General features: G+C 35.0%; 1 protein-coding gene and 1 pseudogene across 5 annotated transcripts in view; both read right to left on the minus strand.

The window, feature by feature from the left end:
• Positions 1–18,190, minus strand: part of TAOK1 (TAO kinase 1) — a 149,109-nt gene that overhangs the window by 51,826 nt on the left and 79,093 nt on the right. For 4 of the 5 annotated variants that reach the window (XR_002174758.3, XM_019926995.3, XM_019926996.3 and 1 more), the window contains 6 exons: positions 15,007–15,078; positions 12,057–12,158; positions 10,365–10,410; positions 9,706–9,802; positions 7,580–7,693; positions 4,849–4,940 (listed from right to left, as the gene is read on the minus strand). Coding sequence is in view for 3 of the 5 variants with exons in the window: in XM_019926995.3 (XP_019782554.1) it covers positions 4,849–4,940; positions 7,580–7,693; positions 9,706–9,802; positions 10,365–10,410; positions 12,057–12,158; positions 15,007–15,078 (523 nt within the window). In the remaining 2 variants the exon portion in view is untranslated. Of the gene's footprint in view, positions 1–4,848; positions 4,941–7,579; positions 7,694–9,705; positions 9,803–10,364; positions 10,411–12,056; positions 12,159–15,006; positions 15,079–18,190 lie in introns of those variants that run through there. The other variant, XM_033847854.2, reaches the window with a different exon arrangement.
• On the minus strand, positions 305–4,840 carry LOC109548625 (lysine-rich coiled-coil protein 1-like; annotated as a pseudogene).

An 18,190-nucleotide genomic window follows, 5' to 3' on the forward strand; every position in this document is an offset into this window, starting at 1 on the left:
GTTTTGCTTTGTGATTGATATGAAGCTTACAAAATATATAAAACAACATATTTATAATAGTCTATTTTAAGTTGATAACAACTTAAGTTTAAAAAAAGCTCTACACAGGGCTTCCCTGGTGGCGCAGTGGTTGAGAGTCCGCCTGCCGATGCAGGGGACGCGGGTTCGTGCCCCGCTCCGGGAAGATCCCACATGCCGCGGAGCGGCTGGGCCCATGAGCCATGGCTGCTGAGCCTGCGAGTCCGGAGCCTGTGCTCCACGACGGGAGAGGCCACAACAGTGAGAGGCCCACGTACCCCAAAAAAAAAAAAAAAAAAAAAAAAGCTCTACATTTTTACTCCCCACCACCATGTTTTATCTTTTGTTTGTTGGTTTTGATTTATGTACTTTTTTGTAGAAATTAGAACTTTATTATATTATAAACATTTCCAGAATATAAACTCATTTTGTATCAAGACTTTTTGAAACGTTTAAAACTGTATGTAACTTAAGCTTATTATATAATGTATGTCATTTTCCACTTTCCAATCTAGAAAATAGACTGCAAGTTAGATCTAATGAAGAAAAAAAAAATCAATGTAAGCTGCTTCACAGAGAAAACTAATGAATATAAAAACACCCACCCCAAACTAACACCCAATCAAGAAATAGATTCTATAAAGCCTATTAATCCTCCAATTTAAAATAAATGACCTCCCAAGGGAAAAATACTTCCACCATCATAGCAATTTGATGAATAAAAGCAGAGCCACCCTCATTAAGGGAAATTACATTATGTATAAGAAAAATGTAGTAATGATTTTAGGAGCAGAAAAGTAATTTCCATTTTGGAGAGCAAGCACACTAAATGTTTTCTGTTCACTTAGCCTTTGTACCTGTTCACATGAAAAGAGCGATATGAACATAAACATCATAAAACCAAGCTCCTTAACTATTTCTTCAGTTTAACCTCAGGAGAACCAATGCAAGAGCTTCAAAATCCAAGGGCAGACTGGTCCCAAAGCATCTCCTCTTCTGTCCTTTCTTTCCCTTGTTCCTTTTTCTCTTTTCTACGCTTATGTTCCTCTTTCTTAGAGGCTACACCTCAGCTTTTTTTCTCCTTTAGGTTCTTAAGCTTTTCTGTACTGACTCTGACTGTTTCCACCTCTGTTTCTTTGGATGCTCTTGTGTTTGTCTAAATCTATTTCCTCATAAGCTTTCTTCCTCTTATGCTTGGACCACTCCTCCTCTGGTTTTTCCTGGCCTTCCTCTGGGTATCTTTCTCTCTTCTGATGTATCTGTTTATAACTAGCTTGGCACTGTTTTCTGAGGAGAGGTGCCTGTAAACTCCAGATCGTACACTGTATGAGCCACAGTTTTACTCTTGTTGACTAAAGTTCAGGGATACTGGTTTTCCTGAGAAACAGTCCCTGGTGAATTGACAGTAGTTCAGGGAGTCCAGTCTCAGCCTGCTGTCATGAGCTGGTAGTCACTGAGGTAACCGCTTCTCCACTGCTTGTGAAATATTGCACGGTCTTCGGTAGGTCTGGACGGGTTCATAAGGGAGTCTTTGATCAAACATTCTACACCTGGGTCTAGAATTAACCTCTTATTTGTATCCACAGGTTTCCAAATAATCCTCTCTCACCTTTCTGAAACAAGTCTTTGGCTCTAAGCCTCTGGCTTTCTGCACTTTGATATAATCTTCAAGTTCATCTTGAAAAGAGTCAGATGTCTTCCTTGAATACTTCATTAGGTTGACAAAGGATTCTGCTTATCAGGTTGAGAACTTGGTGGAAAAATTTGATCATATTCACCCATTAATTGCTTCAGTTTTTTAGCACGAACTTTCCCCAAATAGTGAGACTGTGCAACAACTGAGGAGCTAAAAACCATGATGTAGAGATTAAAAAATCTATTTTTGTCCAATACTTCACTCCCATTCACCTCATAATGTGAAACCCATTGTGATTCAAATTATGGCACTATTCCTTATAAGCCTTTTATAAAAGGTATCTGTAAAAAGTTCATTCTTTGCTCATTCAATGTGGTATCTTCTCTGAGGCAGGGGTGGCCATCTACAACTACCATCTCCCTCTCCGCCAATGCCAGCTGGTGGATAGGCCAAGGTGGAGGAGGCGGAGAGGCAGGGACAACCGCTGCCTCTGCCGCCACCGAGCAAGCGTGGTGGGAGCAGGAGGTGGAGACCGGACTTCCTGAGAGGAAGTCGCCACCACCACCAGTGGCTGAATGGACAGCACCACCACAAGGCCGCCATAGCTGCAAGGTGCACCACTGATTTATGTTTTTGATGTCACAGTTTACATCTTTCTATCCTGTGCACACATTAACAAATTACTGTAGTTATATTTATTTTATTTTCCTTTTACTCCTTTTAAAGTTCTGAAATTTTACATCCTCAATATATACTTTTATAATCAGAAAAAAGTGGTAAATTTATTTTTATAAACACGATTGTACAATCATTCCTGAAAACAACAAACCAGGGATCTTTTCCATCAGATTAATTGTAATCAAACATATAAACTCACCTATGAAAAATCCTGCACTTTAAGATTTCTTGGTCATAGGACATAACCAAGCTATGAGAAAACAGTTTGCTTTAATTCACTATCTTTAACTATTTTAAAGTAAAAGCATGTAACAGATTTAGTTCCCAAGACTACAAATCTAATTTGCATGCCTATAGACCTGTACTGTCTAACAGGGTACCCCCTAGCCACATGTGACTATTTATATGTAAACTTATTGAAATGAAATACAATTTTAAGGGACTTCCCTGGTGGTCCAGTGGTTAAGACTCGGAGCTCCCAATGCAGGGGGCCCGGGTTTGATCCCTGGTCAGGGAACTAGTTCCTGCATGCCAGAACTAAAAGATCCTGCATGCCACAACTAAAGATACCGCATGCCACAACTAAAGATTCCGCATGCCGCAACGAAGATCCCACACGTGGAAACAAGGAGCCTGCATGCCACAACTAAGACCCAGCACAACCAACTAAATAAATAAATATTTTAAAAAAAAAGAAAAATACAATTTTAAGTTCAGTTCCTCAGTTACATTAGCCACATTTCAAGTGCTCAAAAGGCATGGAGACACAGAACATTTCTACCAATGCAGAGTTTTATTTGCTTGTGCTCCTCTAGACCTTTCCCTTGGAACCCAAAGCAGGCTTAAAATATAGTTCCTGAACTTAGAACAACTTCATAATTCAAAACATTTGTAAGTAAAATTTTTTAAAGTGATTATGAAAGACTATTTATAAAAGTTGAAGATGCCAAATGTATGCCTAAAACTCTAAGAATTTCTTTAAGACATCTCACTCATTTGAAATTATCCAAAGGCAGTCACATCTTCTGAAGTTGCTTTATTATATAAGCATAAAAACTCTCACTGTGAAGTAATTCTATCTTGTGAACTACAATAAAAAGAAGCTAGAAAAGTCTGGAAAAAAGAAACCATTTCACAGAAACTGCAGAGTTTAGAGAGGTTTCTTTCCGAGCAGTACAATTAGCCAATGAATACTTTCTAATCAGATAAATACTAAAATATATCAATGATATCTAACAGGACCATTAATGCAATTTCGCTATCACCAAGGGGCACATATATGCATCAGCCAGCATAAGAGTGTAAAAATAACCCATGGGCAGAATATATTAACCAGCTTTTTTACATTTATACCCAGGTTTCTTAAGAAAGTAATTAGGATCTACCAGTAGGAAGAAGAATCAAGAGAAAAAGAATTTAAGACACTTAAGGATACTTTCAAATGGAAGAAACATTTTGCAAACCTCAAACTGAGATGAAGAGGTCAGAGGAGAATGGCATTATGGTAATCGCCAAATCTCTATTTACTGCTGTTATCAAACTTTAAAATAAATATGATTTGTCAAAATTACACATGGATTTTTTTTTTTTTGCAGTACACAGGCCTCTCACTGTTCTGGCCTCTCCCGTTGCGGAGCACAGGCTCCAGAGGCGCAGGCTCAGCAGCCATGGCTCACGGGCCCAGCCGCTCCGCGGCATGTGGGATCTTCCCAGACCGGGGCACAAACCCGTGTCCCCTGCATCGGCAGGCGGACTCTCAACCACTGCGCCACCAGGGAAGCCCTACACATGGATTTTTACTTTAATGTGTTGTTTTCAATTCTTGGTCACTCCTAGAATGGTTCAATTAAATATTCTTGTTTTTAAATAAAGTTTAATGGAATGCTCTTATAAGAAGGAAAAAAGAAAAGGATATTGGGCTTGTGGGGGGAAGCCTCGGGAATCAAGAGCAAGAGGATGGCCATCATCTTCAGTTACAGTGACAGTTCAATTACCCACCTGGCTCACTTACATTGGGAATGTTAGTGAAGTTATGGTGGTCCGCTGTTTTAAGCATAGTTCAATTTATGGGCAACAGAATGTGTGCATAAAATTAAACTACTACAATATGTATGCAGCCTGACAGCTAATTCTTAAATCTAACTCAAAGTAGTAAGTATCCTAGGTAAAGGTAAGTAACTCATAAATGCTTCAGAGACCATCTATAGATGGTAAATCTACTAATCACATACATATTCCAAGTGTTTAACAAATACTCATTAATAATAAGACATAGATACCTCAAATTTAATTAATACTATAGTGGAAATTATTTTAGACCTAATTTAACAGAGCAAATACAATATACCTAAGCTAATATATATAAAAATTACCAGATAACCAAAATGAAAACTATGTAATAAACATATTGCTCCCCTTAGCAACCAACATAAAAAATAAAAAGCTGTAATTTGGTATAGAAATTGAGGTAAAACTTTGATCAAAATTTACTACATAGTAATAAAGAACATGCTTACCTAGTTCAATACACGTTATACCAAGAGACCATACATCTACTTTTCCATCATACTGTCCTTCATCCATGGCTAAAATTACTTCTGGGGCCATCCTAAAAAATAAAATGTCATTTAAATTAAAGTTAAAAAAATGTATACTATTCTTTTAAAATGTAATGACTATCTACATGGAGAACACCTGGTGTGAATTCCAGGCAATATATCTGGACATTAAGAATTTTTATAATATGAAATAAATGTATTACAGGTTGTGAGGTAAATATTTACCTTTGCATATACAGTGTGAGACTCATTCTCACCATGTGTCATGATCATATAACAGCATCCTAAAGGAAGGATGCCCTAGAGGAGGGCTGTATTCTGCATCCGTTCAAGTCTGCAAATTCTAATACTGTATAGCCTTTAGGCCAGTGATTCTCAAACATTTTGGTCTCAGGATTCCATCTAATTTTTGCTTGAAAGATGGAATTTTACCATTGGCATTGAATACCATCAGTTGTTTCCCTTGAAATGACAAACTCACTCCATTTATTTCAGGAAGTACCTATCACAATATCCAACGCTGAATAAGCATAGCTTGTCAGCCTTTCTTTCAAATTAGAATAGTGTCCCATGATAAAAGTGGTTAGGGCAGCTCACAACTAAAACAATCACAAAATTATCAACTTTATAACCAACCAACGATGGTGTCTTGGTGATAAAATGAAACACAGGACTTCCCTGGCAGTCCAGTGGTTAAGACTCCACGCTTCCATTCATTGCAGCGGGGGTGGCAGGTTCGATCCCTGGTCGGGGGGATCCCACATGCCACTTGGCGCAGCCAAAAAAACACAAAAACCAAAACAAAAACCCCCCAAAAAAGCCTACAAAAAACAAAACACTAATTCACGTCTTCAACTAGAGTCTGTGGTTCTTGATGATACTTTACCTTATACTTCATATGTATTTGGTATTAAGCATAGATAGGTACTTCTAACAGTTGCTGACGGCTTCAATAAGATTATTACCAGGTATCCCTGTGTGTGTGTTTGTGTGTGCGTGCACATGTGCATTTGTGTAAAGACATATAAATATGAACCTAGTTCCTCTGTTCCAAGTACACTATATACAAATTAACCAATATGTTTACTTTATTGTAAACTTTCAATTGTCAATGTGTTCTTTAAGATGCTGAAGGAAGTTTGAGAAATTATCAAGAAAAGTTAAACAAGTAATTTGTTTTTTTATTGCAGAACTTTTGAGGGCCTTTTTAATATCTAATATTCATCATTAATATCTAAAGAGGGGAAGCACTGAGAAATATTATACACTCACAGAACCCTTTTTTATGGGGGGGACTCTATCTAAACTAGGGTTTTACATAGAAATTTTTGGTCATCTAGAGCAGTGGTCTTCAAATTTTTTATTCATTTATTTACCTTCAATGAATTTATAAAAACTGTGTATCCCTTGCACACTTTTGAGTTGATATGTAAATTTTATAAATTTAATAGCTGCAAAGGATATAATGCACAGTGTATGTATGTATATTGTGTACGTGCTTTAAAGATATTAAAAACTTGGAGCTGCAGAATTAGTTCATTCAATTTATTAAAAACACTGTCCTATAATCTAGTTAGCAAAATCAGTCTTCATGGTCATATCAATCAGTCAAATCAGAATCACCTTCTGCCAGAAAAAAGTCTGAATTCAATGCAAATAACATGTTTATGTGTCCCCACGACAACCATGTCAGTTATGAATTCTGCACTAGAAAAAAAGGAGAGAAGGAAGATAATTGGGGAGAAAGAAAAAGCAAAGGGTAAAAGGAATGGAAGGCAGATGACTGGAAAGGTACAAGGACCTGCCTAGAGTTTTGTCCTGACTCTTCAATATCTGACAGATGCTACATCTTCTCAAATTGTTCCTCTGGTGTTACTTTGAGGCTTTTACACCACAGAGCAATGCATCACTGTAATATTCAGGGTGGGTTAGAAGCCTTTCTTTTATGAGGCAGGAGAAGGGAGATTTGAAAGGCAGGTGAGAAAGATGACGTAGTGGGCCTAAGACACAGCTCTCAGCATACATAGAAAAAGAGGATACATTTGAAAGTTGAAGATCTGGAAAATTATTCCCTTCAAACTTGCTGACATTAATAATGAATTATTCATGGATAAAATTAGATGATGTCTAGAATGTTTCAAAATAACTGAGGGGAGAGGAACAAAGGGAGAGGTGAGTGCATAGGGCAGGACTAGCCATGGGGATAAAGTTGCTGGGCTGAATGAATGATACGTAGGGTTCATTATACTTTTGTCTAGTGTTATATTTGAAATTCTCCATAATAAAAAATAAAAACAAAAAACCCCAGAGAACTCCAAGTCCACTACCAGTCTTTAGGTACTCCTAGTCTGAAGATCAATGATATATAGTAAATATAAATCTAAAGAAAACACACACATTTCCACTTAGCATTTCTATCTTTTCCCCACTTGAATTTTTATTGAATGTTTTCACTCCCACACCCAATATATGATGCAGATAATCATAGGAAGGAAACTGTAGGGGGGACAAATTTTAAAAATGGGGGATGTAAGGGGAGCACTCCAAATCTATATTTGAAACTAACTGTAATGCTTAAAGTTAAAATGTCCAAAATAACATAGTATTTTCAGGAGAAAGACATCTTAAAGACGCACAACCACACACAATATCAATTATGAAGATCAAATCCAGATAAGATTATTCTTACCAATATGGCGTTCCCACAAAAGAATTGGCAGGAGATGCCATGGAAGCGGATCCAAAGTCAGCAAGTTTCACCTGGCCTGGCTCTGTCAGAAGGATATTTCCTGCTTTGATATCTCTGGGTTTAAGGAACACAGAAAATTATTTCTCTTTCCTTCACTGGGTTGTGTAAAACAATGATAAAAATCAAATAAAAATTTGTAAAACAGAGAAGGAGAAATCAAAATAATTAAGTCCTAGGATAATCTCTCAATTGGGATGAGAATTAAGATCCAAATTAGCATAGAAAAAATACAGAATTCATATATAGTAACAATTTTGTAAAAGAGAAGGCAAAATAGCAGTAAAAACAAGACAGAAAATCAGGTAATTAAAGTGTATAGTCTTCATTTGAGGTCCTGTTCATTGGTACAAATAATGGTTTTAAAAATTAAATTTAAATAGCAGACCACTCCTTCATAATTTTAAGATTTCTGAGTAACCTACTTAATGTAAAAAAAAAAAAAAAAAAAGAATTTCATGCCCCCAATTTTTAAAAAAGGATTATTCATATCATTTCCACCCTCAGGATATGAAATGAAAACAAACATATGGATAATGTAATATCCATGATCCCAGAAAATTATGGATATTTATAAAATGGGACTGTATGTCCAACGGGCACCATAACATACACTTAACCTTTCAAAAACAGAAAAACTAAGCTTCCGAGCACTTGTCAATTCTTACTATTGTAATGGACATAATACTAAATTAATCTATTTTCCTTCCATTTGTTTTTTAAAAATGAAGAGATATTTTAGGGAATTCCTTGGCAGTGCTTTTACTGCCTTGGGCCTGGGTTCAATCCTTGGTAAGGAAACTAAGATCCCACAAGCTGTGCGGTGCGAAGACCTTAGGTTATAATTCTAAATCTTCTATTCACTTACTTACTAGTATGTAAATTTCTCTTGGACCTTACAATCCTAATCTTAAAAAAAAAAAAATCACATTAACTCACAATTGACTCTACTATATAGTTTAACATGTATTGCTTGATTCACATATATAATCAAAAAATGTTAATTTCCTTCTAAAACAGGTAAAACCAATACCAATGCTAAAAATGCATTATGGAATGGCTTAATTTTACTATTCATTATCAAGGATCATCAAGGATTAATACTCAAAGCATAAAAAGTATTAAGTATCATTTATTTATCCCTATCATGGAATAAATCTGGCATTATCAGTTACCAGGAAGACAAGATCTAGGTTTAGTTCTAGTCTAAATCCACCTGGCTTTGTAAACTTTGGGAAATTAGTCACAAATTGGGGCATCAGTTTCTTCACTGGTAAAATGAAAAAAGTAAGACTATATAATCCCTAATGTCTTTTCCATTCCCCAAATTAAATGATTCTACAATTAATTTCAATTAAATGTGCACAAATCTATAAAGTGCACATACAGGCATACCTAAGAGATACTACAGGTTTGATTCCAGACTACCCTAACAAACAGAATACACAATAAAGCAAGTCATATGAATCTGTTGGTTTCTCAGTGCATATAAAAGTTATGTTTATACTGTAGGCTACTAAGTGTGCAGTAGCATTATCTCTAAAAAAACATTGTATATACCTTAATTTTAAAATATTTTACTGCTAATAAATGGCAAAACAATCATAATGGTAACATCAAAGATCAATGATCACAGATCACCATAACAAATAAAATGATGAAAAAGTTTGAAATACTGTGAGAATTACCAAAATGTGACAGAAACACAAAGTGAGCAAATGCTGTTGGAAAAATGGCACCTAGAGTCCTGCTTGACACAGGGTTGCCACAAACCTTAAATTTGTAAAAAAACGAGGTATCTGTGAAGTGCAATAAAGCAAAGCATAACAAAATGAGGTATGCCTGAACTTCGGAAAATCCAGCAACATGTGTAGACAAAGATAAAAATTATCCTAAACAAAGAGATCAAGTGTACTAGTATGTACTTTTAAACATGGACAATCTAAAACACCTCAGTTTATAAGAAATGGTTTTATTTGGCTATAACCAACAAAACTTTCAGGGTTAATAAGTGAATAATGTAACAAGCCATTTGCTTGTTAATATATAATAATTTTCAAAGTGCTTACCTATGGATCATGGTATGAGAATGTAAGTAGGCTAATCCCTGGAGAGCACCATGTGTAATTGCTGCTATTTCCACTTCTTGTAATGGCTTTTTGTGAACTTAAAATAAGAAAGTTATTTGAAAATATTTTTATAAAGAACATTTTTGTTTAAAAATACATACCTAATATATAGGGCAATTTTTAAAAACTAACATTTAGCAAGACGGGATTTCCTTCCAAAGATAAGAAAATAATGCTATTGAACTTTTCAACTAGTATACAGTTGTGCCTAGCTGTTAAAGTATATAGTCCACAGCCAATTTTCCTCTAAGCTAACAACATTAAGCAATTATTTGGTGATTACAAAAACAAAAGTAATAAAAGTTCTCCCTTTATTCTAATATCTTCATTCTGAACAGAAGGAACAGATGGAGCTGAATGACAAAGATTCCAAAAAAACTTGAGTCAAAATGAGAGAAAAATCCCTTTTTTTTTTAAATCCCTTTTTTTATGCTATTACATTACATTTAATGAGGATAGTGCATACTATGCAGAGAATATAGAAAGGTTAAGATTTTTATTCTTTCTGGAAAATTTGTACATTACTTAAGAAACCTCTTATTGAATTCTCATTTTATTTTGCTAATACTATTTTTTCTTAATGATTAAAGGGAACCTACCTTCTAGTAAATCTGAAGCAGATCCTAAACAATATTCCATTACAAGCTACATGGGAAGAAAAATTATATAAGTATTAAAATATATTATTAAAAAGATTCTACTTGAGATAAAATAAATTCACCAAGGAGATCAAGAAGACAGTTTGAAGTAAAACAAACCCTAGTCACCATTTACCTTAAAAAATGAGTATTTACGTATCTAGTAATATATTAAGTGCATATGTAAAGTTAAGCTAATGATACATTAATCTTTTATAATACCAACATATAATCATTTGTATAAGATGTGTATTTCATATATAACTACTACTAAAATTATAAAGGAATATACACATTCTGTTACTATTAATCTATAGTACTAAAGCAATACTTTAGTAATCGCTAGGAAGCAAAAAACTGTCCTTTGGAACTATATATACAAAGCTTAGGTTATAGTTAAAGCAAACACAGAGCACCTTCTATGTGCCAGATATTTTATATATATTAAAGCTAATTAAGGGACTTCCCTGGTGGCACAGTGGTTGGGACTCCACGCTCCCAATGCAGGGGGCCCGGGTTCGATCTCTGGTCAGGGAACTAGATCCCACATGCATGCAGCAGCTAAGAGTTCGCATGCCACAACTAAGGAGCCTGCCAGCCACAACTGAGGAGCCAGTGAGCCACAACTAAGGAGCCCACCTGCCGAAACTAAGACCCAGTGCAACCAAATAAATATTTTAAAAAAAACGAATTAAATCCTCACAACCACCTTATGAGGTAGGCCCTATTACTATCCTTATTTTACAAATGGAGAAACATGAGAGACAGAGAGGTAATCTCCCCAATGTCACTGCTTTTTCTTTAACCACAGCCTTGTATTTAGGAGTACTGCCATCACCACCAAAATTAAACTGGATAAAAATGCACCAAACATTACAAATCTAGGTTCAGGATACTAAAATGATAATTAGCTGTGACTTATTAATTATTCAAAATAAGGGATCATTCCCATTTAAAGAAAATTTAGCCTCTCTCTTAAAAGATACAGTTATGCCCACAATGCTACAGTATTACTACCGTGTCACCTCAGCAGTAACAATGGGGCAATATTAATCACCACTTCTTGTAACAAAGTGTCTCAATTCTCTAGCATTAGTATTATTCAGCCAAGGAATCATCATCAGTTCAAATTTCACCAGGACTCAGCAGGACTTCACCAAGATCTTTGTGGTTAAATAGATTACAATATGTTTATGTCAAAGATAGGCTACCTTTCATCCTCAAGTAACAGGATTGCTTTCACAATGTTTGATAAACCATTTGAAGAATGATACTACTAAAAAATGTCAGAGAACATTTTACCATGTACCATGTAATATATTATTAAAAAGATTCTACTTGAGATAAAATAAATTCACCAAGGAGATCAAGAAGAGTGTTTGAAGTAAAACAAACCCTAGTCACCATTTACCTTAAAAAATGAGTACAAGAAATGTACATAAAGGTCAGCTAAATCTCTGCAGTAAACTCACAAATCATACATTCCCTCTCTTGCCTAGGAGCTCTAGGAAAAGCTGCTCTCCCTCTCAGAATGAACTAACATTTCAAGATGTTTCTGCATGGCCTTACACAACCATTTTGAGACATTCTTGAAATAATTAACTCTAAACAGAAACCAACTAAAATTACAGCAAGGAGGAAGCATATACCTACCCATGCTGTGTGCTCACGTAAATAGCAGCCTTTGTATTCTATACTGTTGGGATGTTTTATTCTTTGTAGAAACTTGACTTCCTTAATAATATCCTGCCATTTCTATGGGGAGGAAAAAAACGAATAAAGCAAAAAATTATGAACAGCTGCTTTTCCTGAGAAAGTTATATAAGAAAAAAGTTATCAGATTAAGAAGGGTTATTGAGAACATTAAATTTCATTTGTAATATGTAAACATATAAATAATAAATTAAAAAGTTATGTTCATATAGTTTATAACTCAATTACATAATTTATAAAATTGTTTCATTCAAGGTAGGACAAATTTTAGTTTGGTAAAACTTATCATCAGTGAGTCTTATTAAAATTTTATAACCACACACAAAACATGCTGATGAAAACTATATACCATATTTAGTGATTTTTCTTCAAAAGTTCATCTTCCCTTCTTATTTGCAGCTTTTTCATGTATAATTTATATACCATAAAGTTCATCTATTGTGTTTTTGGGTTATGTGTTCTACCAAACGTTAAGGTTTTGTTTGCTTTTTAAATTCAAACGAAGATTTAAACCCGTAAGTGCACACTTCCTAAAATAAAATGCTAGAGAACAATTAGTTATTATATGGGAAAGTTCACAGAAAAACAAAAAAACAGTATGAAAACATTTCCCTACATATTTTACTAAGAGCATTCCTCAATGACACCTACCAGGAAATACAGATAAACCTTCAGCCATAAGCTACTCCATGACAACCTTAGACACTTAGGCCATGTCCTAAACATAGTTACTCTTAAGAAGCAACCAGAGAACTCTAAAAATACTGTTTACTGGGTCTACACCCAGAGACTCTAGAGGCTTAGCAGCTGTGGGGTGAGAATGAGGAATCTATTTTTTGTTCTTGTTTTCGTTTTTTCAACCTTTACCACTGACTTGGGCCAGATTTCTAAAAGCAGGGAAACTGGCATAATAGGAAACTTTAAAAAACGTTTTGTACTAGAATGTAAGATCATACATCGCCGATGTTATTTCACAAGCCCTCAACAAAATACAGCAAAATATGTTCACAGTGTTTTATATAAAATGTGTAAGATATAAGATGCTAAACTGAGAAAATGTTTCATGGCCTTTAAATTTCAAGTCTGAATGATATTTGAAACTTTCAAAACAAAACAAAACCCTGCAATTTTCAATTGAAAAAAATTTCATGAAAGACGTTAATATTAGATGTGAAAAGATGATGCCCTAAATGAAACTTTTTGTTCTAGGTGTGACTAATCAAACAGACTCCAACACAGTACAAGTTTGCCTATGAAAGCTTAGTTCAGAAGTTGTGCTACAGAATAGAATATAAATGAGAGTAATCCTGTAAGAAACTGAGTTTTTTAGGTATCAAAATGATGGAACAGTGATACAATCATAATAGTGTTATCATATTCATAGTATGATCATTACAAAAACAAGATTTATCATAAAATAAAGAGATTCCAAAAAAGTAGAAAACCAAACTCTTTAAAAACTAAAGACTGATCCAGCAATTCCAACTCTGGGCATATACCTAAAGTACTGAGACTAAGGACTCAAAAAAATATTTGTGTAACCCATATTTACAGTAGCATTATTCACAATAACCAAGAGGCAGTAGGAACCTAAGCATCCATTGACAGATGAATGGATGGATAAATAAAATGTAGTGTTTTACACACACACACACACACACACACACACACACACACACTAGCTTTAAAAAGGATAGAAATTTTGACACATACCACAACATGGATGAACTCTGAGGACATTATGTAAAGTGAAATAATCCAGTCACAAAAGGACAAATACTGCATGATTTCACTTACATCAGATACTTGAAGTAGTCAACTTCATAGAGACAGAAAATAGAAGAGTGATATCCAGGGGGTGAGGGGAGGAGGGAGTGGGGAGTTATTGTTTAATGGGTAACGAACTGCAGTGTTTCAAGATGAAAAGAGTTCTGGAGATGAATGGTGGTGATGGATGCAAAACAATGTGAATGTCCTTAAAGCCACTGAAGTACATACTAGAAAATGGTTATGATGGTAAATTTGTTATGTGTATTTTACCACAATTAAAAATAATTACATTGAAAAATTAAAGACTGACAGATCCTAGTTTTTAAAAGTAGACTATATTTCATAAAATAAATTTATGCAATTAAACAAAATAAATATACTAAAAAGCACTACTCACAATATTAGTGAACTAAAGTATACTCAGTGTAGTATCAATAATTGTATTTTTTTTATTTTTCAGACTAGATATATATTGTCTGCTGATTAAAGTTTGCTTAAATCAGCCCTTAAAGTCTGAATCATTAAAAAAATTACATCCAATATAATTTACTGTTAAATGCATCTTATTCTAGTTTACTCTTTTAGAAACTGATAAGCCTTCTATGATAAAGATAAAGTAATATATTATACCACAGTTAAAAAATTAAAAGCAGGGGGACAGGTAGGCTTTTGGAATGCCAGTAATATGCTGTTTATGGCTCTAGGTACAAGTTAAAAAGGTACACTCAGTTTGTGAAAGAAAATACACTGAGATATATCCTTAATATTCATATACTTTTAGGTATGCTACACTTTTTTGAAAAAATTCCCAGCTACCCTCAATTAAAAACAGTATGTCGGGCTTCCCTGGTGGCGCAGTGGTTGGGAGTCCGCCTGCCGGTGCAGGGGACATGGGTTTGTGCCCCAGTCCGGGAGGATCCCACATGCCGCGGAGCGGCTGGGCCTGTGGGCCATGGCCACTGGGCCTGCGCGTACGGAGCCTGTGCTCCGCAGCGGGAGAGGCCGCAGCAGTAAGAGGCCCGCGTACCGCAAAAAAACAAAACAAAACAAAAAACAAAAAAAAAACAAAACAGTATGTCTTTTTCTAACATGCCAAGAAGAATATAAATATTTCACCTACCTCAGTGGACTGCTTTCCACTATAAGACATTTTCTTGATAGCCACCACTTCATTGGTGCGCACATCTCGTGCCTAAAAAAACAAAGAAAGAACTATTGTAAAAATTAACAGATTAAATCTGGGCAATAATTTTTTTGAGAATAAAAGCATTTATGAGCTACCATGTCAAAAGGAACATCGAAACTGCCTTTAAAGAACATTAAAAACAAAAGAACCCAATAACCATATAGTGAAACTTATCAAATCATCCAGAAACTGGTACTTTGGAAAGAAATATAAAGCAGGGTTTATCTTTGAGAGATCTAGTTAAGAGGAAAAAACAGAAATTTGAATAGTACTATAACAGAGAGACAAAACAACACTAGTATATGTACAAGCCTACGCTAATCAATTTTGAAATCTCAATGAAACGGACAATTTTCTGGAAGGAATAAATCACTAAAACTGATCTAAAGAAGAAAATGTAAGAAAAACAAACAATGGTGGCAGACTGAAAAGAACACCAATGAATTGTCTTTAAAATACTCTTGAGTGGGGATTTCCCTGGCAGTCCAGTGGTAAGGACCCCGGCTTTCACTGCCGAGGGCACGGGTTCGATCCCTGGTCAGGGAACTAAGATTCCGCAAGCAGCCAAAAAGCAAAACAAAACATAGGGACTTCCCCAGTGGTCCAGTGGCTCCAAGCTCCCAGTGCAGGGGGCCTGGGTTCGATCCTTGGTCAGGGAACTAGATCCCATGTGCTGCAACTAAGAGTTCGCATGCCGCAACTAAAGATCTTGCATGCCACAACTAAAGATCCCACATGCTGCAATGACGATCCCACACACAGCAACAAAGATCTCACTTGCCACACGAAGACCCAACTCAAACCAATAAACAAATATTAAACAAACAAACAAACAAATATAAAATACTCTTCAGTGGTGGGCTTCCCTGGTGGTGCAGTGGTTGAGAGTCCGCCTGCCGATGCAGGGGACACAGGTTCGTGCCCTGGTCCGGAAAGATCCCACATGCCGCGAGGCGGCTAGGCCCATGAGCCATGGCCGCTGAGCCTGCACGTCCAGAGCCTGTGCTCCGCAATGGGAGAGGCCACAACAGTGAGAGGCCCGCGTACCAAAAAAACAAAACAAAACAACAACAACAAAAAAACTACTCTTCAGTGGAAAATAGTTCTACCAGGTGAACTTTTCAGGATGTAAGGGGGGAAAAAAAGGAAAGTTAGCCCATTAATTTTAAGAAGGCAGTATAACCCAATAACTAAAACCTCACAAACAGCACAAAATAGAAAGTTAGGTATCAATTTCACTTGTAAATATAGACAAGAAAACTCTAAATAAAATTTTTAAAATATTATAGAGCATTAAAATAATTTTTCATTTGGATAAAATACACAAATATATACAGTTTTTCATTTGGATAAACTTACAGAAATGCAAAAGATTCTAATACTAGAAAAAAACATTTCATAATTTACCACAATTTGTAAAAGTTAAAGGGGGAACAAACAAATAATACACACACACACACATATTTATAAATGCTCAATAAATCCTGAAAATGCAGAAGTGCCCAACTCTAAATGTATTCAATTGCAAAGAAGGCCAAACTCTTAGGAAACAAATTAGAAAGGTAATTCTTTAACATGATAAATCACCTCTATTGTAAACTACCGCTAATCAGGCTTAAGAATGCTAAAATGCTATCACAATTATTACTTAACATTGTTGAGGTAATTCTGAAAAAAGGTAATAAAAATGTAACAGAAACATGACAGTTAACTAGAAAAGCTAAACTTCCATGTGTTAAAAAAATGATTATATATTAAGAAGGCACATGAGACTAGCTGTAAAATATTTTAAATGGGTTCACTAAAAGTATCAGAACCACCTCAAATCATCTGTTGGAAGAACTCATCTTCAATTCAGATTTTTAATGAGTTCCCAAAGATAAAATGTTCTAAATTAGATTATGGTGATGGCTGCAAAACTCATATTTACTGACAATCATTGAAATGTAGGCATTAAATTGGTGAACTTATGGTATGTAATTTATACTTTAAAACTTGTTAAAAAAAAGACAGCACATATGTGAATTTTATCTCAACAGAGTGGCTTGGGGAAAAAAAAAAAAAAAGGCACTCAGTTAAGTGGGCCCTGGGAAACTTAATCACATTCCAATTTCAATTACCGGGGTACTGGTTAGGAAACTGGCACCACTTATTGTAATGGGTGAAGCGGATCTATCCACAGACATCCTGCTTGAATATAAATTTATTTTTCCAAAATGTTCTCTGCTTATCTATCTACGAACCTCTTTATTTTAATCATGTCTAAACAGCTATACTGCGCTCTTTTATAAGAGCTGAGATATAATTTACATGCCATACAAAACACCCATTTTAATGTGTACAATTCAGTGGCATTTAAAACATTCACAGATATATGCAACCATCATTATAATTTTACAACTTTCATCACCTCAAAAAGAAACTCCAAATTGTTCATTTAGAAATGGTCAAACGGTAAATTTTATGTGTATTTTATAATAAAATTCTTTTCTTCATTAAAAAAAAAAAAAACCCATTCGGCCCTAAGCAACAACTAATCTACTTTTCCATGTCTCTAGAGATATGACCATTCTGGACATTTCATATAAATGGAACTATGTAATATGTGGTCTTTTGTGACTGGCTTTTTTCAAGATTCATGACTAATGATATTATCTTTTCATGTGCTCCTTAGCCATTTGTACATCTTTCTTTGAGAAATGTCAATTCAGATGCTTTTCCCATTTTTAAATTGGGTTGTCTTTTGATTGAGTTATAAGAGTTCTTTACATATTCTAGGCACAAGTCCCTTATTAGATATATGATTTACAAATTTTTTTCTCCTATTCTGTAGGTTGTCTTTTCACTACTTTGAAGCACAGAAATTTTTATTTTTGATTAAGGTCAATTTATTTTTTTCTTTTATTGCTCATGCTTTTGGTGTCACATCTGAGAATGCTCTGCCAAAACTAAAGACATGCAGATTTACCGCTATGTTTTCTTCTAAGAGTTTTATAGTTTTAACTGTGACATTGAGGTTTTGATCCATTTTGAGTTAATTTTTCTATAGTTTCTATAGTATGAGGTAAGGACCTAATTCCACTGTTTTGCATTAAACAGCTACACTTTTAATTAGCCT

The sequence above is a fragment of the Tursiops truncatus genome, chromosome 20 (assembly GCF_011762595.2).
Source record: "Tursiops truncatus isolate mTurTru1 chromosome 20, mTurTru1.mat.Y, whole genome shotgun sequence".
NCBI lineage: Eukaryota > Metazoa > Chordata > Mammalia > Artiodactyla > Delphinidae > Tursiops > Tursiops truncatus.